Source organism: Rhinolophus sinicus, chromosome 7 (assembly GCF_057876585.1).
Source record: "Rhinolophus sinicus isolate RSI-liver-muscle chromosome 7, RSI-T2T, whole genome shotgun sequence".
Lineage (NCBI taxonomy): Eukaryota > Metazoa > Chordata > Mammalia > Chiroptera > Rhinolophidae > Rhinolophus > Rhinolophus sinicus.
This window is the reverse complement of record NC_142507.1, coordinates 51058316-51079829: the sequence shown is the minus strand read 5'-3', so window position 1 is coordinate 51079829 and position 21514 is coordinate 51058316. Positions and strand designations below refer to the sequence as shown.

At 43.5% G+C, this 21514-nt stretch overlaps 1 protein-coding gene across 1 annotated transcript; it reads right to left on the bottom strand.

The window, feature by feature from the left end:
- Positions 1–4900: 4900 nt before the first annotated feature.
- Positions 4901–11345, bottom strand: GJA8 (gap junction protein alpha 8). The gene has a single exon (XM_088799745.1). The coding sequence runs from the start codon at positions 10275–10277 to the stop codon at positions 8967–8969; it is 1311 nt and encodes a 436-aa protein (XP_088655871.1). The 5' UTR covers positions 10278–11345; the 3' UTR covers positions 4901–8966.
- Between the last annotated feature and the right edge of the window lie 10169 nt (positions 11346–21514).

Here is a 21514-nt window from a genome sequence, read left to right as displayed (position 1 = left end):
CACAGTGGGTAAAGGTCAACTCTGATTTGCCTGGAGAAAGGGGCTGAGGGCCAGAGTGATGCTAGCTGTGCTGTTTTTTTTTTTTCTCTCTCTAGGCATGCTCACTCCACTGCCTGAGCACAGCCAAACAACCACCTGTGTTTTGGTTCAAAAAATTCCTCTTACTTCCTTGAATCTAATTAGTTCTTTCCACTTATACAGTCTTATTTTGGCTATGTTGACCTTGGCCCTGACCTAGGATGCTCTCAGGATGTCCTGTCCAGGCTCTTGAGAGGTTCAGATGAGTTAGAATTAACACTGAATCAAGTGCGTGGTTGTTGTTGAGGCCATATTCCTGAAGAATGAAGAAGCATTAAATAATTGTGTGCCCCTGTGCAAGTTACTTAACTCTCTGTACCTCATTTTCCTCATCTAAAAAAATAGGGATTATAATAGCAGTTTAGCGCATAAAATTTTGAGGATTAAATAAGGAATACACTTAAACCCTTAGAAAAATAAGTGCTTTGTAGTAAGTTTGCAATAATTCTTACCCATTATTATTACGAATTTACATTCACAGTTTTCCTTCATTATTAATCAGTTTAAATGTATATTTAAAACTTTTGGCTACCAATTATTCAAATTGAACCGAAAAGGCTGATAACTGTATATCTCCCAAATTTGGAAAGACTCAGAGGCATTATTTAAAATACATAACTTAAAATTTTTTCTTATTTATTAGAACTCATTTGCAGATTCCCTACTAATATAATTCTCATGCAGAATTAATTTGATCCATTTAATGTGTGAAAGGGAAGGATAGAGAGAGAGGAAATTTAAAATTGAATATATAAATTAAAATTCATAATGAAAAGTAATAGATGTTCATGCTCTTCCATCAGAACTGTTCTGAACTTCTCCACACTTAAATTTGGGTCTCCTGCCCTTTGGGCCTGGACAGTGCTAAAGGCTTTCCGTACCTCCCCACTCCTTAGTACCCCAGGACTAACCCCTTAGGATAACTAATGGTGGGAACATTTCCTCATTTTCCAGAAGCCCTCACCTTTATCACTGGGTGTGATTTACCACCTGACTTTGGTCAGGTGATCCTAAAGGAGCTCAATGCAGGCATATTTCTAAAGTCGGGAATATTCATTCTTATTCTTGGCTACTCAGTTACACACCCATACCCAGGCACATGTACTTTTTCATTTTTGCCCAAAATGGATACAACAAGCAGAATGTTTTGCTATATACTGTTTCACTTAGAAATGTATCATGGGCATTTTCTCAGGCTGAGGATTTTACAGCATTTTCATTGACTCAGTGATATCCATCATAGGATTATACCATGATTTATTTCACCAGTCTGCTTTTTTGTTTGTTTGTTTTTTATAATAAAATAATATTGTGGTGAAGATTTTGGCCCATAAGAAACACTTACCAAGCCTTCAAGTTTCCCTGGGCAAGGGGCAGTCACCATGGGTGTGACTTAGGAAATGGCTTATTTAACATTCCATTACATGGCCCTTAAGTCAGACTTATATATTATCTTCAGATCCTCCATATTTTTGTGTTCTATTTATTTGTCAAGATCTGAAGGAGGCTTATTAAGTTCTCTCACTACTATTTTTCTGTCCATATCTCCTTGTATTTCTGGCGGCTTCATATAGTCCAATGCTTTATTTTTCAGTGCAAAATCTTTCATGTTATGGCTTTGTTGCATACTATATTTTATATCAAGAAAAATAAATATTATAGTTTGGTTTGATGATTCTTCCTTCTTATTTTGTGTGTGTGGTTTTAATCTCACCCCCCTTGTTTTGTCATATCAACTGCATGTTTCTTAATTTTTCCCCCTAGTACTTTGGGAGACCTACATTTTTATTTTAAAATAACACATGCAATCCTATATTTTTCCAACTACTCACCTGAAGACTAAATAATATCTTTGTAAGTTAAGAATATCATGGCTTTCTATGTCCTCATATTTCTTCTTCTCCCTTCCTCCCTCTTCCTCACACGGTTCCCAAGTTTATGTTGATATAATCTGGAGTTTTAAGCCTTAATTTAAAAAATTTACTATGTGTGGAGAATTATTTATGATATTTGTATTCTGTTTGTAACTATGCTTAACTATAGTATGTTTAATTCATTTTCTGCTTAATATCTTCAGTATTCATCACCAGTCCTTTTCATACTTTGCCTTCTTGAACTCTTTAAAAATTCTCTTTTGGCTTGAGTGGATCATGACACACATTTCTCTTTAAAGAAAGAATTTGTGGGTATTTTGAGTTTTTGCATAATTGAGAATGCCATTCACTTACCTTCACTCATAAATGAAATTTGGCTTATTGTGGAGTTTTTGGCGGAAATTTTTCATACTTAACATTCTACAGATGTTCTATTCTTTTCTGAAATTTAATATGTTTTGGAGCAGTATCAAGCCAAAATCTTCACCACAGTATTATTTCATTATAATATATTTTCATCCTTTGTAGGTAACTTAATAAACATCTTGTTCATCCAAGTTGGAACCGGAGGGACTAACTCCACATGGGGAGGGATGGCTGAAATTAAGAGCTGTGACTTTTGGGTTTCTTGTCCTCACCCTAGCTTTTCTTTTCCATTAGAGCTGTTACTAATCCCCACGACCAATAGTGGTCTCTCCCCCGACCCCTCCAGACCATGTGCACAAACCCTTCCCTTAAATGTCCGTATCCCAGCTGAGTCTAATATGTCCCATTTACTAATAACACCATGCTAAATGATAGTAATTATATCACATAGAATAATATTTGTGATGGTGATGAGAGCTAATACTTCCCAAGTGTTTCCCATACCAACTTCTGTTCTACAGTCTTGGCAGGTACTAACTCATGTACTCCCTAATTTAGTCTCTGACTTGCTTCCATATGGCAGAGGCCATCGTTTCCTTATCTGTTGGAAACATATTGAGCACATTGGGACACTTGGGATTCCAGGCTGAAGAGAATGGGGCTCAGACAGAGAAAGAAATTCCCTGTTTCCTATTTAAGACTCACTTTCCAACTCCTCTTTTTCTCATCCTAGAATCTTTCACTTTCCAGGACTTAATACTGAAACAGCCATTCTCTTCCCAGGAAGCTGCACCTCCTACTCTAGGGTCACACCTGGATAAGAAGGTGAAAACATAACTGTTCATTAGCAGTACACAAACCATGGTTTTCTTATATTTCTAAAATTGTAGAATCAAGTCTTTATACTTGCAGCTAAAAATTTATCTAGATGTTCCCTCTTCCCCCTCCTCTCCCGTACATGGTAAATTCCTTCCAATTTGCTGTTTCAGGTCTTTGATCAGCGCAGAAGTCTCCTCCTGTTGTATCTTTGATGCTTATGGTTCACTTGCCCTGATTTTCCCTGAGGAGTACCAATAGCTATGTAGTGGGTTTCTATTGCCTTTTTCCATATCTATGATCTCCTCTCTGATAATTTCCATCTCTTTTCGTCCTCTTGGCATTCTGGGAGAATTTCTGATGTTTATCCTTTACAAAACTGATTTGACTTTCTGTGTTGCTAAGTCTGCTCTTTCATTCCTCTTAATTCTGCTGTGGCACTGTTTGCTAACTCTGCCAGCTCCTTTCCCATCTCAGTCTATTATCTTATTATCTTATATTTCGTCTCTTGTTTTATAGAGTCCATGTTTTCTTTAAAAATTTTTTGAGAGCACAAAATAGATTCAAAGTTTACTTTTACTTTCTTAGGTAAATATCTTTGGAAATTATGCTATTCTTTTACTTTTGGTGCTCACTGTTTGTTTTCTTCTAAGGTCCCTGAAACAAAAAGACAGGTTGTCAGCTGTCTCTTTGTTGTTATTTTCCTTGTCTGTTACTTATCTGTAAAGAGGAGGGTCTCAATCCCAGTGAATATGTAGGACCACACTAGACACAGTAATGAGGTCAACAGGATTTTTAAAAAGTCAAGAAGGGTCTTTGACTACTAGACAAGTCAGTACCTAAAAAATATTTAAAGGGAAGGCAATTAGCCTATAATTTAAGAAGGATATAGAGTTGTCCTAGAAATTATTGCTTCGCTGTAATACAATCATGAAAAAAAATTGGAGAAAGTTGAGGTTCTGATCTGGGAGACATTAGAGATACCCATGTTTGTTGTAAGGCCGTAAGAACACCCCTTGTCATTATATTTGCTTTAAAGATGTGATTGAGGATTTTTTTTTGGTTTTGGTTACATTATATTCTGTTGGTTCAGCTTACTTACAATTATGTAAGTAATTACAATAAAACCATCCATTTTCTGTTGGTTTTATTAGTCTAACTCAGTTCTGGAGGTGCCTCGTTCTTTCTTCCATCTACAGATCTAGCCAGTGTAGAGTTGATAGCTGTAGCAAATGAGAAAGACAGAAAAATGCAACTGGAAAACTTGGATGAGTTAGAAAGACTGAACAGTTTTCAGGAAAGCTGAGTACAGAAGCTAGAGGAATTCCCCCTGCCTGTCCTCCCCACCCCCCCAAAGGGACTCAAAACTCTGTTCTGGTCAATGGAGTCATGACCAGATATTATCCTGGGCCAAGGGCTTTCCTTATAATGGCAATCGAACAGCAATCTGGAAATTGCGTTATCGTTTGTTGTTCAAATCCTGCCTACTTCCAAGACGCATTTGGAGCAGATTACAACATGCATCATATGTACAATTAAACCATTAAAAAAAAGAAAGAAAAAGGAGCCAAAATTGGTGTCATTACCTCAAATCTTGCTCCTTTCTAATTTATTCTGTCCACAGTAGTTGGAGTAGACTGGGGGATAGTGACCAATAAGATATGATGGAAGTGATGGTATGCAAATTCCAAGGTTAGGTCATAAAAAACATCTCTGTGTTCAGTGACATTGTGTTGCTTGAAATTCATGGTGGTAGGAGAATTTACACCAAGGAAATTGGCAAACACTACAAGCCAGGGCCTTTTTATCTGGGGAGAGCTGGTGTTGAATATTTACCAGCATACTACTGCCTCTCTCTCCATACCCCAGTCCTTTTGTTCCCCAACTCCTTAATTACAAAGGAAGAATAGCCAGAAACTGGGGCAGTTTCATCACAGTCTAGTTTAGCGGACAGGTCAAAAGAAAACACAAAGATGGCAAAAAGTCAAGTTAGTTTTATTTGTTTTGTAACAGTCTTACACCTGACTATTAGCTCTGACATGAAGATGTGGAAGGTTGGAGAATTCAAGACACAGTCCCAATAATGCTGTCTCCTTTGCCAGGGATTTCTCAAGGAGGTTATGAATGTGCTTCTTAGCTGAGTCTTTACTGATCCTATTTCATAGATGGAAAAACTTGCAGAGAAAGGCAATGGAGCCATCTGTTTTTCCCTCCAGGAAACTTTATGAATCCTTCCAGAATCCTCTTTGTCTTCACTGGAGAACTTCCAGACAGCAATGGGGCTGGAGCCTACAGTATATCCCACTGCTACCTTGGTGGCCATTGCCACGGCAGGGCACCACTTTTCCCAGCTTTGGGAGCTGCAACGTCTAGGACAGTGGAGAGTATCTTGTCTTTCATAAAAGCTTTCCTTCCTCTTATCTAACTGCTGAACCCAGAATTTTGTTTCCTTTTTCTTCCTTCCCAATTGCATGTTTAGTTATAATACAATCATAACAAAAAGAGAAGTTTCCCTGACTATTTCACTATCACTTCTAGTCACACACTTACTTCATTTTACAGATTGTATTTACACTTAGAAGAGTTTCCATTCAACCAGGCAAACCTTTTTCATCTAAACTTTTCTAACTTGGGTGGTGTGATCATTTGCATACAATATGCATAGAGGGGTAATTCAGGGTCAGGGGAAAGACAGAGGAGGAAGTAGAGGGAGTGGGATGGTGTGTGGGGGGACGCTCCTTCTTACCCCAGCATGCCCAAAGGACCCTCCTCAGGAACTCAGGGCCTTCCGCAGGGCTTGGACCCAAGAGTTCAAGCGGCTCTTTCTGGACCCATGGACTCCCATCTGCCAGGAGTCAGAGACCGTCTAAGGGGCTGGTCGTCTCTACACGTGGGCCCTAGTAAGCTGACTACCTGCAGTGCCACTTTCAGCAATGAATTCTTGCACGATTAAAGGCAGTCTTCTTTTGTAATATAATTCTCAGGAATTCAGGACTACAGAAATGTTGACTTCCTCCTTCCCCCTTAATTTACTTCCTTCATTTTACTTATTGGCTCACTTTGTATCAGTAGCGTAGTTAACAATCTGAGTGTTTGAAGGTGGTGACTGTCATTGCTTTAGTATACATTTTACAATAAGGACTTCTGACCAGTTTGGATAAGGCCTTCCTCCTTTTCCTTTTATTTCCAAATTAGTTGAGTTAAAAGAAACCCCACTTATTTTTTTGAGTATGCTCATAGTGTTTCCTGGGTATTGATTCACTTGATCTACCTTGTGAAGGGGGGCAGAACTTGTTACCCCCAATTAACTGAGAGAACAGTGTCATATGGAACAGGTACGTGACATCTTGGGGTTCCCAGAGTCAACAAGGGGCAGCCAACATTTCTGCCTTGAACTTCATTGTTCCTGTGGGAAAACCTGATCCCCAGGTCATGCTGACATTCAGAAATATTTGTCTAATTCTGTGTTGGATGCTTCACCTGTGTGGCAAGTGACACAGTCATGGTGAAAAGCAGATAGGCCTTTTTATAATGCCCCAAATGCTAGGCATGGGGATTACAGAGCCAGGCTCAAAACTGTCTAACTGAACTTTGACTGACTCTGTCCCTTCTGGTCACAGATCTCCCGATGAAGGTGTTATAACTGCTGTTAAGCTATTAGCCCTTTTCCTCTGAAGGGAGAGGCACTTCTGATGTCCTGCTGCCAATGCTTCTTTTTATTGCTAAGTCCACATGCCCTGTGAGGTTAGTTTAACAAGGGAAGGATCAGGAGTAGGATTTAAAGCTGTACCTGATGGAGCCCAGGGGGATTCTAATCCTGAGTCAGTCATAATTTTTTGCCTCAAAACAGATACTGAGGGATCCAGCTGTAAAGACTAAGGGCCTCCACAGACACACAGCTGCCTGTGATTGGAACCTGGCACTAGTTGTGTGGCAGCTTAAAATGGGACATGAAGGGACATTTTCCAGAGGACGAAAGTAACTGCCAGTCTGTCTCCAGACATTTCTCAAGGTCAAAGAGCCTCAGGTTCCTACTAAACATATGCGGTCAAGATTCTGTTTTGAGTCTTGTCTGCGAAAACTGATCTCCAGAGTGTCTGTTCCACACTGAAAAACGCTCACCATGTAACTGCAAAGCAGGTTGGGAGGGTCAGATGGAAAGTACCCACCTGCCCTTCTTCCCAGTCTCGCTGCTGTTGGAGGAACCGCTCAGGGAAGGGTACCACTCAGCAGGCTCCAGGCTTGGAAGCCAACTCACTAATCCTTATGATATCCCTGGAGGTAGGTTGGTGGCAAATGCCATCTCTAGTTTGTAGACAGAAAACTGAGGTACAGAGAGGTTAAGGGATGACAATAACACAGCTACTAAGTAGCAGAAAGAAAAAAAAAGTCCTGGTCCCTTGATGCTGACATCGGCTTTCTCTATTGTTGGGAAGACTAAGGGAAGATGGCAACATCCTTGGGTAGGTAGAGGCATTGGAGCAGATGCTGCTGCATCCAAGGAAATACACTCACACACACACTTGTGGCCCAGCAGAGATGAGGGTAGCAGCAGCCTTCACCTACACCTATACAACTGGTTCCAAACAGCACCAGCAGTTTCCACTTACACAGAATGTAGGTTTCTTTTTCTTTTCTGGTTCGGATTAGGTCCTAGTTGAGACAGATGCTTTACTCTGGTAAGGATCACGCTAGTCTCAGGCCCTGAGTTTATATCTTCTTAAAATTGCCCTTCAGGAGCAAAACTGTAGGAGCAATAGTGCAGCCATTGGGGTCAATGATGCACTGGCTGGTTCCCAGGCCTGGCATTTTGTTACCTCTCTCACCATACAGAGGAAGGTCTGTGTGGAACAGCGTTGGATGCAAGGGCAAGATTCAAGCAGCAGCCAGGAAGTCACATGTCTGCAAGACAGATACGTACGCCTCTTTCTAGTCAACTGTCCATTGTCTGGTCCATTCCTTCATTGAAGGCTGGTCACTTTGGATGAACCCAGGTGAGCTATGTCTTAGGCTTTCTCTTTTAGAATGTAAATTTTCCTTGGAGTAATTATCAAACAATCAGACCTTGGTATGAATTTAATTTTTAGACCACTCTGCTTTAGAGTGGGGCACCAAAGAACGGGAACATGTCACGGAGAGGAATAGTTTCAGAAGAAGCTTTGCTCTGGAAAAGCATTTCTAGAATGCATATCTTAAAAGGAAGGTGGTAATCAGATGGCCAGGTAGACCTGCGTGGACCTGGGCAGCACCTGCCCTCTGCCCTCTGGGACTTTCACAGCCCAGCTCTCCATGGCTTTAGAACAGGCCACTTCACCCCCTGAAATCACCTGCCTGTATCCTGTAGGCATTTGCATTTGGGACCCCTGATATATGGTCACATGGCACCTGCTAGGGAAGGGCTGGGGTGACAAAGTCTGGCTGAGTTAGTGAGCTTGAGACAAGACTAGTAAAAAGCGATCAGGCAATCACAACTCTGATCAGAAGGATTTCTCTGGAAAAAAGGGGATGAAAGCAGAGTCCCCCAGAGCCGTTACGCTAGAGGGGCAGGGCAGTCGTATGAGACAGGGAACTTTGATGGGACAATGGGTTTCTCTTGGTAGCGCTTATGTCCGAGAAAGACAGTGTCCTAGCTGTACCACATGCACTGTTCCATTATATGGCTGTCCAACCAGAGGTGGGGGGGAGGGAAGGGACATCAAAAGAGGCCAACATGATTTGAGGGAAGAAGACTCAAATCACATTGGCATCTTTTTCTTTCATCTTGCCCTGTATGTTAGCTCTGCTCGTTTTTTTTCTTTGCTGTTCTTTTTTCTTTCTTTCTTTGGTACCACTTCACACGGTGAGGTCATCTGACCGGGCCCTGCTGCTGGCTTTGCTCAGCCTGCTCAGGGGTCTGGTGTCATCCCCTGTCGGCTCTGGACACAGGGAAGGTGCCTTCTCAGCCGGCAACCCTTGGTTTGTCACCTCTGTCTCACTCACCTTCCCCACTCCAGGGGTTTCCACTTTCTCCCCCTCCAGCTCTGCCAAGGTCTCCTGCCCTTCTTCCCTGCTCATTCTCTCTGCTTCCTGCCCTTTCTCCCCAACCTTGGGTCCTGCTCCCCCCTCCTTAGGCTGCTCCTCCCCCTCCACTTCCTGTGCTCCCACCTGAGCGTAGGAAGGCAGTGTCTCTTGATAAGCCGGGGAGAGGTCCCCAAGGGGCCCTGTGCCCACCTTCTCCCCCAAGTGACTGAAAGTCTTGGCAGACAGTGGGCTGGTCTCCACCACGCCGACCTCAGTCAAAGGGAAATAGTGGGACACGATTTTCTCTTCTTCGAGAAGCTGGTAACCCTTGGCTGTCTGGATGGAGGAGACAGCGATGGAGTGGAGGGACTTGTCGGGGATCTCCCCCAGCGGCTGCTCCGTGGGCCTCTTGAAGGCAGCCCGGATCGTCTTCAGGCCCAGGTGGCTCATCTCCAGAAGATTGAGGAACAGGGACACAGAAGCCACAGACAACATGAACAGGATGAAGATGGTTTTCTCGGTGGGCCGGGACACGAAACAGTCCACCACGTTGGGGCAGGGCCACCGGCTGCAGCGATAGAGGGGCAGGATCCGGAACCCATACAGGTAGTAGTGGCCCACGATGAAGCCCACCTCGAAGAGGGTCTTGAAGACGATGTGGCAGATGTAGGTCCTCAGCAGGGTCCCCTCCAGCCGGAACTTCTTGGTGCCTTTGCTGCTGCTGCTGCAGCTCTTCTTCATGCTGCCCTGGTCGGCGGGGAGCGGCAGCCTGTCGCCACGGTCACCCGCCACCAGCTGGCACAGCTCCTCGGCCTCGCGCTCCTTCCGCTTCTCCTCCACGCGCACGCGGTGCATGGCGTGGCCCACGTACACGAGCGACGGCGTGGACACGAAGATGATCTGCAGCACCCACAGACGGACGTGGGAGATGGGGAAGGCCTGGTCGTAGCAGACGTTCTCGCAGCCCGGCTGCTGCGTGTTGCACACGAAGTCGGCCTGCTCGTCCCCCCACACGAATTCTGCGGCCGTGCCGAGGATCAGGATGCGGAAGATGAAAAGCACGGTGAGCCACACCCGGCCGACGACCGTGGAGTGCTCATTCACCTCCTCCAAGATGTTCCCCAGGAAACTCCAGTCGCCCATGTCTCACCTGCCTGGAGGAGGGAGAAGGCAGATGCTGAGGGGCCACAGAGCAGCCCCGAGTCAGTATCTCTTTGCTAACTCTTGGGGTACCTGTCCTTTCTGAGTGGCTCGAACAGTCCACGTGTGAACAGCACCTACTGAGTGCCTCCTCTGTGCAGACTAGGACTAGGGGACAAAAGGGGCACACAATTATCTGCTTCCATTCGCTTCCTCATCTGTAAATTGGGTTTAATGGCAATCCCTGTTCTCCACAAGTGATCTAAAAGGATAAATAGGGCAATATGTGTATGATTCCCTGAACTCCACCCCAAATAAGGGTTGACTATCGACGATAAATAGAAACCCGTGGTTCCATGGCGTTAAATCAAGACCACAAGCAGAACTAGGGTTCATGAAGCACAATGCTGGAAGAATACCTTATACCACCAGGGTTTGGCCCCCACCCCCCGAAATTCTTGCACATATGAAATTGTCCGTAGCTATCTTTACTTTTGACTATTTTAGATATATAATGATCATAGGTTTGAAGGGAAGGGGAAGGAAACTGATACTTATAGACTATCTATTGATACTACTTTGTGACAGACCTTTGACATTATTTCATTTCATCTGACCCTGCTAGATTGTCATCTTCATGAAGATATGGACCATACCTTTTTTATTTACAGCTGTATAGTCAATGCCTGTCACAGGGCCCAGGAGAGCTCGATAAATGTTTGTTAATTAGTTTGGTCCCAACACAGGAGACAACTGAGAGGTCACATAAATCATCTATGATCAGACAGCCAAATAGCAGCAGTCTGTCTGCCTGATCTCAAAGGCTGGGGCCGTTCCACTACACCACTGAGATACACTGCCTGCGATCAGAGCTACACAGTTCTCTGACTCCCGTATCCTTAACTTATGTTTTCCCTTTTGTAGGCTGAAATCTGAAAACCCTTCTTAATAGCTTTACAAATTGAGAGCAGTATTTTAAAATTATTGTTATTACTCTTTTAAACCCAGGGAATAGAGAGAGTGCTTTGGGAAGGAATCATGTTATAGAGGGAGGAAGGTTCACTAGGACACTTTCAGAATGGAAAGGTTTTAGGGTCTATAACATGTGGTTATTTTAACAGAGCTAAAAATTGATCTGTAGAAAACAACAACCATTAAACATGATAGTATATAATGCCCTAGCAATAGCGACAACTGATGGAGATGGGGTTGAACTGACGGGGGTGATATGTGCAAACTAGGTCATTTATCCTGGGCAAACCCATTGTGCAAGCTGGTAACCTATAAAGGATTATGATCAAACTTCCCCCTCGGCCTAGGACAGATGTTCCTCCAGCTTAATCATCTTTAGAGTTGTGACATTGATTCATCACTGCACTTAGACCAGGGCAAGAGTCCTTCTGAGAGACGCTGCCCTGGGTTTCCTCCAGCCATGTCCCACACTATGAGATCAGAAGCCCATGGGACCAAAGGAATATGCCCACTGCTTTTAATGACAGTGATAGTTGTTAAACACTTGAATGGGTGATGAAAAGGGGTGTCTTCAATTAGGTGTGATTTTCATCTTAAGGAGAGGATAAACAAAATGGCATCTTAAAGCTTCCTTCCAGCCTGTGGTTTGGAGCCTGGCCAGACAGTAAGTGCTTGGTTGTTGACATTGATTGAAGGCATGAGCAGTGCCCAACCTGTGCTCTCAGAGTACGCACAATGGCTATTTCCTTCTTGTTGGAGAGCAGAGGGCGTTGCTCCTCTTGGAGCCCCAGAAACTGCCAATTAGGTGGGGGCATCTGACAGCAGCTCCTTTCCTCCTGGGAAGGTGAGAGCAGCTATGGCATCCCCAGCCACGACTCCAGCACTGGGAAGAGCTCCTTGTAGCAGTGGGGAACTGAGAGTAACAGAAGGCCCTCTACTCAGAACCAGCGGTTCAGAATCCTGGTTGCATGCATCTACGAGTAGTTATACTTCTGCTGCTAACACTCCTCCAAGTACAGTTAAATCTAGTGCTTGCTCTTTAAAGAGAGGCAGCCATTCCCACCTCCTTCTGGAAACAGGTGGGAAATGTCACAATCAGGTAAGCAGCCCAAGCATAAATCCTATTGGTGGCAGAGCCAACATTCATGTTGAAACAACAATTTATGTAATTTACTCCTATAAAGTCAAGTCTGGCTTTAACGTAAATCTAGTGTTGCTAATGACTTATTCCCACTGATACGGCAACTCAGTTTTGAAGTCTTACTTGTATTATACCCTGTTAGTCCTCTTGGATTTCTATGTGTATTTCACTCATGTACCCACATGAAGGTGTGCAGTGAGCCTTGTTTTTCCCCTTTTGGATCAAAAGCTCTCAGATGGCAGGGCCCATTTTGTCTTCATCTTCCATAAACCATCATGACACAGAACAAAGGCCGTCACAGAGTGGGAGCACATAGACATCAGTAGATGGGACCACTAGTAATTGTCCGAAACCTGAAATTCTCAATTCCCCAGAGCATGTAATGCCACTATTACTTAGAGTCTAGGGAGCTCCAGTCGTGTTTGCTGCCGGTAGCTGTGGGGAGATGGAGAACTTGCCAAGAAATGGTAACTACCGAAAAGGGATAGTAAATTGATTCTCAACTTGCTGTTTGGAGACACTGTTTTATATAATATCAAGTATATAAACTGGAAGGCCAATGCCTGTTGACACATGAGTGTTAGGACACATGTTTATGACATACAAAGTACTCTCCTGACTCAAACCAAACAGGGCTGTCTCTTCCACACCCCACCCTGCAATGCTGGGATTGTTTGAGTGCGTTTTTTTTTTTTTTTTTTTTTTTTTTTTAATAGTTACAAAGTTTCTTGTAATAATGGAAGGAGAGAAACCATAACTTAGGACAAAATCTTCTCATTTTCCTGCTATTGAAACAGGCCGACTATGCTGTCAAGGAGAGAATCTTTATATGTGTGAGTGGAAGGGCCCTTGGTTCTTGGTGTCTAACAATAAAAATTATACTTAAAGGAAGTCAGATCAGTATATAGCTGAGCAAACTGTTCCACTGCAGCGGGGAGACATCTAAACTGAAGGAAGAAGAGTTCTCTTCCCGTCTTCAAAGAGGCAATTCTCTGTTTTCTTTTGCTTGTGAACATTTAGTGAACAGATCTATTACAGATGGAAACTAAACTGCTGGAGTTCAAACGTCCACCCCCAGGGCATTCATCAGAACATTCCACCAGAGGGTCCTGGTTTTAGGGTGGCCCTTAGCTATTTATAAATTGTATACTTTCACATACCTTATTTCAGTTCTCATAACATCCTGTGAACTAGGCCAGTGGTTCTCAGACTTGGATTTCACAGAGTGGTACAACAACAAAATAGGGTGACCACCAAAGGGCTATCAAGTCCTTATTTTGCCAAGCAAGGACATAAAAATAAGAAAAGTATGAAATCACTAGCTATGATCACTACCTATTTTCAACATCATTTTGTAAACGGGGAATTTTAATACAAAACCAGAAAGGACATAATTTCAGAATGAAAGACCGGCCTTCAAATCAAACACATTTAACTTGGTGAAAAATTGATTACATTGTTTACTACACTATTGTCACATTTTTTTTTTTTTTTTTTTTTTTTTTTTGGTCACAGCCTGCTGAAAAATTCATTTGGACCAGAACTGACATGTCCACAGATGGATGTTTGAGAACCATTTGTCACCAGCCCCCATTACCAGATAGGGAGACAGACTGAGAGCTTAAGTCAGTATCCCAGGACGGCTCAGCTAGTGAGGGCAGAGCCAGGATGTGGGCCCTGGTTGTCCAGCGACAAGCTCAGGGCGATTTCCAATGAGGCATAGCCTTCTCCCGGCTTTGAAGAGGCAGAACAACATGTATACATCCACATTAACAAGCACCCCCAAAGGATTAGATGACCACTCAGCACTCTGGTGGGTAAGGGAGTGTAAACGTGCCTCCACTCATGTTTCCAGAGCCCCCACTTCAACCAACAGCTCCCATAGAGAAACAACAGAACCTACTCCCGGGAGGAGTTTTATGGTCCTTAGCCAGACCCAGTCCCATGCTCCGTGAAACACTCCAACATTGAAAATGCTGAGCATGAATCCTCCCCTTCACCCACAGCACTCAATAGTTATTACTATTACTCCCATTGCAGAGTTTGAGCGAAAAAGTGCAAAACTCTTCCAGAAACATCAAACACTTAGTTTAGGTCTCTCTGGATTCCTGGAGGCATGTTAATTCATTCTGAAAAATGAAAAGACCTTACAAAGTCACGCTGTAGTTAGCGTTTGGACATCTCTGTGCCCCCTCTCCCCCGTTCCTACATTCCGTTCCCTTCTACATCTCTGCCAACTCTTCGGCCAATTCCAAGAGAGTTTTCAGAATTGAACTCTAAGTCCAGCTATCCCAACCCAAGACCGAACCTAAGCGGCAACGTTTTTCCTTCTGGAGAAGCCCAGAAATGGCTCAAAGATTAGGCTGGGAAGGAAGCAGGGATAGGGGCTGAACGGTAGGGGGGTGGGAAGGCTACAAACTAATAACAGTCAAGGAAAACTTGCCAGTAGGAGTCGGCTCCCCAGGAGAAATATGTGCTCTCCTTCTCTGTTGGCGCTCAACAGCAAAATGGCAACTTTGGCCTCTTTCCTTCGGTGCCCACCTCTCGCTTCTCTACCCCGCCTCTACCGTGCTACACGACTGAGCAGAAATGACTGGATTGGCCCTGATGGGTAGTTTTTACTGTCCAGCAATATTTTAAGCTCCTAGCCAGACAGCTTTTATGAAGGGAGGGATGTTTGGAAAACAATAGGAGAGAGCGAATGGGAGAGCTGTATTGGGCGCTGAGGGGAGGAGGGTGAGGGAAAGTGGATGTGAGAAAGCTTAGATGGCACTTCTGCAGCCTCCAAAAGTTTCTTTTAGCAGCAGACCGGTCCTCTACAACAGGAAACCTCCGGCTTCTCTCCAGGGGCATGAGTCCAGGGGCATCTTCCCAATGTCTCATCATCAGCTTTGAGAATCGTAGGGACAGTAAGAGGTCACCTGAGTGCATCCTGCTGACCTAAGTCGGACTGTGCCAAAGCCACCCCAGAAAGAGAGTGGTTGGTTTTTTCTCAAAGGAAGATATTTCATCCTCCATTGGTGGTTTGTTCTTGTGCCTCATAACTTTCATCAGGGCACTGTCCCTTTTTGAAAAGGAGCCTTAATACTCCAAAGCATCTGGCGCCATTTGTCAAGGTAATAACATTTCCCCCTTGTTTCACGGATAATTACAAATACTTCTGAAAAGCTGCAGAATCGAGGGGATTATGCAGCACCAGCTAACAGTTTCAGACTTTAGCACCTCCATCTGTGAAATGGGTGTATGATGTTTTTGCTCATGAAGAGGCTCTCAGATGAAATACCAGTGTGGTTTAATGAGGAATGATGCCCTCCACCTCCTGAGGCCCATTCCCTTCCCACTGTCTGGGGCTGACTACTGCAGTGGTTTGAAAAAAAATGATTGTTTTGACCACATTTCCCAAATTAGAAATTGGGACATTTTCTTCTATAAGTCTAGTTGTGGATACAATGGAACAAAAATAGTTGAAAGTGGGATTGTTTCAGGAAATCTGCAACGTATGATTACTCAATAGAAGGCAATTTTGGGGGTAAACCAGAAAAATAAAAAAGTCTAAGCACTTGCCTCTCCCCCGTCACTCCACTCCTGTTTGCTGTCCTTTTTGGTGTCATGGGCATATTGCATTTCGATGCTGATAATTTGAAGGAGGACGGAACCAACATTGTGTGAGTCTCAGAATTCCGTTTTTATTAAAGTGTTCAGTAGCCCACAGCCTTATTTGCTTTTGAAATCTGATTTCTTTGGAACTTCCAAGTTTGAGGGCACACACTGACCAGGGCTATGCCCTCTATGGAATCCCTCAGTTAAAAACAGCTGGTTGATGCTGTTCCCCAGTATCCATGAGGCAAGAAGTCAGAGGAGGGAGGGAAGAAACACACTCATTCTTTCGAGAACATTCACTAAATGCCAATTCCCAAAGCTTGAGCTTTCCCGGAGACATTCCAGAACTTACAAAGCTTCTCTTGAGAATGAACTTGTCCCATCCAGGGCTTTCCAGTCCAACTTGGCTAATATGGTGGAGCGGCCCCATCACCTGACACCATTGTGTGAGAGATGCTAGTAGAATCTGGAGAAACAGGGACTATCAACAGAGCCCCGAACCCATGTGGTGACTGCCATTGGGAGAAGCCTGTCAGATTTGAGTGAATCTAGCTTTCTAATTTAGCACCTACTTACTTGGTTTATTTACTCTGCTGACATTGTAGATGCTCTACTAATAATACCGAATTGATTGAATTATTTGTGTTGTCAGTTCTTCTGTTTGCAGCTGCAAATTCCTTGAAAATAGAAGCACTCCATCCCACACCTCTGGAGGAACGTTTTGAAAGGGATGGGAGAGAGGCTGTCATCTCAGCTGTCACTGAGAGATGCGTTGTCTACTTCTACCCGGCAGAAATCAGAGTCAGTGTCTCATGTCTTCTCGTGGTGGCCCTGTTGCTTCATTTGATGTAAAGAAATCTCTAGAACATGAGATTCACCACATTCAAATGCAAATTCCAATTTTGTATTCTGTAATCATATAGAATAGGTTATTCGATTATTGACGTTTTAGATAATCTAATGGTGGCATTCTTCTGCCAGGGTGAGTTTTAGAAACAGCGAAACAGTCACGTGTGCGAAGATTGTGGGATTTGCAGTCAGGAGACCTGGCTCTCGGTGGGGCTCTTTTGCTTCCTACTGGTAGGCAGCTTGCTCAGCCACTCCCAGTCTCGGTTTTCCGATCTGTGAAATAGACATGATAATAATTGCCTTTCCTGTTTTGTGTAAAGGACTTTTGATAACGATGGTGGCTGCGTATCTAACCCATGCAACGCTGTGAATCCTTTTCATTTGTTGGTTATGTTTGCTGTAATCTCCTCCCTCCCTGAGCATGGCTGTGTCCTGTGCCCCAGGATCAAGGGTTGGTTTGTTTCTAAGTGTGCCTCGACCAACATCATACGGTCCCTGCTTTCCACAGGGAAGATGCCAGAACTGAGCATGATTAGAAGAGATCATTGGTTCCAGTACAGGGATAAATACCTGCTTTTTCTTGTTTGTGCCCCCGGAACGGCCTAGGAGGTGAGGCATGGCCCTCTCTGTCCCTTCTCCCTGGCTGGCTTGTGGAGATTCTTGTTCACCACGGCAGTTTGGCTGAGGTTCAAGGACTCCCGTGCCCTGAGGGGCAAAGGGTGGGCTGGTGGGGGTATGGGGGACATTTTCACTTGGGAGAGGATTGCCCGCATGGACAAGTTGGCAGGACAAGGCCAGGCTCTCTATTGAACGGAGTAGCTCATGCGTGAGAGCAGACTGCCAATTCTACAGAGCACGACCCCTCGGCCCAGGCTTCTGCTAACAAAGTTATCTTTCCCAATCTGCTGAGGCAGAAGGGGGACACACTTCCCGTCCTGTGCTGAGCACACAGAGCAGGCAGGAGTCGGCCAGGACGGGGTCTGGCTCTCAGCCATTCCCCCAACTCCTCTCCTCTGACTGCTAAAAGTCTTGGGTTCTCCTCAGCTGCCCCATCACCTTGGAGAGAGAAGCACAGACTATAGACACTGGCCATTGGCCTCAGGCACAACTAGGGAGTGTCCTGGCATTCTAGGTGCCCGGGGAGGTGTGGAGAGAACATTCCAGAAGAGGGGTAGGGAAAGAGGCTGCTGCAGCCTAAAATCCACTGGGGTGGAAGCAGTGATTGATGCTCTAGGTTGGTGGGTCTCACACTGTGGTTCCCCAGACCGCTATGTCAGCACCATCCGGGAACTGGTTAGGGATGCCAACTCTCAAACTCTACCCCATAACTACTGAATCAGCAACTCTGGAGTGGGAGACCAGCAACCTGTGTTAACAAGCCCTCCAGGGGATTCTGATGCCTGCTACAAATTCAGAACCACTACTCAGGGTAGCCTCAGATATTGAAATTGTTCATCCTGCCCGGTGCCCAGCCCAGGACTGTTACATAACAGCCCTCTCCCACACCCCACGGCACTTCCTGACACTCTGCCACCAATACAGGGCCCTAGAAACATTTCTTTGGGTCCATCCAGAAACAAACAAACAAACCAACAACCTGTGGACTTCCCTGCAGCCTCTCAGCTGCCATATGAGCCTGTCCTGTGTAGGTAATATTATAAATCAGAAGGGGAGAAAAAAGTTTTGTACATCTATGATGTGTGCATGAGGATTGAGGGGTAGGTACTTTTGTCTCCATTTATTGAGTATTATAATTTGCCTCGGTCAGTGAAAGGAGGGGGCAGGGCCAGACTGGAACCAGGTCTGCTTGACTCCAAAGCTCATGTTTGCTCTGGCTGTCCACGTTGTCTCCTTTAATTATGAGATTGAATTCTACAGTGTTGACCTTTCAGAGCCTTTGGCGTCTCCGGTCTTTGTGCTAAGCAGTTAACACTTGGGTATTTAAAAATTTTTTGTTGTTGGTCTGAAAAATCAACACTGCAAATGTTTTCTAAATAGATGAATTTACTTTGTATATATCCATATATAATTTTTAAATTACAAATGTAATTTAATACTTACACACTGGAAAAGAAATTGAATAATATAGGAACATGTAGGATAAAAAGTAACAATCTCTCCTTATGACCTTCTTTGTATCCCATCGTCACTGTAATCACGCTTAACAGTTTGGTGTGTGTTCTCCCAGACCACATATATCATCAATGTGTTGTATATTATTGTGTGACTGCTTTTTTTATTTAATATATCTTGGTGATCTTTCTAGTACACATAGATCAACCTCATCCTTTTAATGTCTACAACAGTATTCCATAATAAGGACATCTCGTAAATTTGTTCAGTTTATTTTCTATTGAAGGACATATAGGTTGCTTCTATTTCTTTTCCTATTACTGATTTTTAAAATAATAAACATCCATATGTACATTTGTTTGAGCACATGTAGGGATATTTTTGTAGGATGTATTCCTACAGATAGAATCAATTGTTCAACAGATAGGTACATTTTAAAAGTTGGTAGGTACGCTCAAAATAGAGTGTACCAGACTGCACTCTAAATAGAACTTGTGAGAGGTCACTTCATGATATATTCTTACCACCACTGGCTATTTTTCCATCTTTATGATTTTTGACAATAAGATGGGCAGAAAATATCTCGTTATTTGAATTTGCATTTTTCCTCTGATTATTAGAAAGATGGAATGACTCATATGTTTACTAGCTGTTTGCAATTCTTTTTCTTTGAATTACCTACTCATATCCTGTGTTCATTTTTGGTAGGTTATTTACCTATTCCTTGCTGATTTATAAGCTCTTTTTTACTAGCCTATAGCTATTGTTCCTCTGTCACATATGTTATAAAATTTTTTCAAACTATCACCCATAACTTTGCTTTGAGTACGTTTTGCTGTACAGAAGATTTATATTCTTACCTATTCAAATCTGCAGTTAAAAAAACGTATGGTTTCTTGACTTTGTACCTGTTAAGAAAGGCCTCTGCATTTTGTTAAAATTCAGGAAACCAGTAGAAAAAAATTTTGCCAGAGTACATTATTCTGTTTCAGTTCAGCGTTTAAACCAGGATTCTTGAAACCCTGAATTGTCAGAGCAATATGCGTACGCCTGCCTATTCTCCTGCTAGTTTTTAGCCTTTTTTTTCTACTGGCCTTTTAAATTTTAATAATAAGGGCATTATATAATTTTTATTCACCAACTTGGTGCCTTGGGGAACAGATTTCATCATGATCACAGTTTTTAAGGGCCTATTCTGCTTTGCAAATCAGAAAACAAAACCTGGCGGTCATCTGTATCTTTCTGCTTCTTGTTTTTGTTTTGTCTCTTCATGGTTCCAGATGCCTGCTTTGCACTTATAGTCAGATATCATGTATGGGTGGAAAAAGAGAGAGCAAGAATGTTATTTTTTTCTTTACAGGCATTTTTTTCTGCTCTTCTATGGGGAGTAAGCTCCCTCTTTTGTCTTTTCTTTATGACAAAAAACATAGCTGTAGTCTGGGCCAGTTACCCTGAACTCCAAAAGAACCTCTTTCTTAATCCTTTACCACCTTTTCTTTCTTTCTTTTTATTTTTTTTAACCTAAGTAAGGGGCTTAAATCTGACTAAATTCATCAGACAGAACATGGAAAACTTCATTGTCTATTGGTTAACCTAGTTGGTCTCTCAATCACCAAGGACTTCAGTTTCTTCACCGTTGACGTAGGGATAAAGCCAATCTCATATAAATATCATCCAATATGGATGCTAGTCCAAAGAAGACTCAAAACAAACATTATTTCCTGTACACCCCTCAGTTTCCTGACCTGTAACACGGGTAAACGATGAGACATACCTTGCTGAGTTGTTTGGAGAGGTAAATAAGAGAACACAGAATTTCACAAATAAATGTGACAGGTTAATCTTGCAAGCAAGCTTGGTTCCCGGTGGGAGTCATGCTTCACTCATACCACTAGATGGCGCCACCAACTCAGCCAGCTGGTTAATATCCGCTGCCTGAAGGCCAAGCCGGGAGGGGATTCCCCACTTCATTTTCTTCCCTCTGAATTAAATAAGTTTAGCAACGATGATCACAAATGTAACGAAGAAGGCTTCATTTTTGCTGTAAATCATTTATTACCATCAGTGCTTTCCTTAGGCAATAGACTGCCCTGAGGCTTGGTTGGAAGTGAGGCCGAGAAGCCAGAGCGTCTTTCTGAAACACAAACTTGACCCCATCCATCCCAGACTTAAGACCCTTCTGTATGTAGCTTGCTATTACATCAGAGGGATTGGTCAACCTTTTAATTTCAAGGTAAACCTTACTTTGGAATTCAGTACTATACAAATTAGCCACTCAGATGGAGGGTGGTAGGCCCCTAGTCCTGCCTCTCAGTCACCTCAGAAACAAGGAGTCCCCAGGAAACAAGGCTCAAGAACCACTGTGGGATGAAGCCAGGGGCCTTTCACATGGCGTACAAGACCCTCTGCCATCTAAAGCCTGCCTGTTACTCTAGCCCTTCTCTTGCCACTCATAGCTTTGCACTTGACCTGCTGCATCTACAGTCTACTGCGTTCCCAGTACCCATCACCCTGATGCGCATGCAGTGCCCTCTACTTTGGGCCTCCCTTCCCCCAACTCTGACTCATCCATGACGGATCACTGTGGGTTATCCCTTTTCCAGGA

Excerpts from the sequence above, each read along its gene's own strand:
- GJA8 (XM_088799745.1), bottom strand. The coding sequence starts at position 10,277 with ATGGGCGACTGGAGTTTCCTGGGGAACATCTTGGAGGAGGTGAATGAG.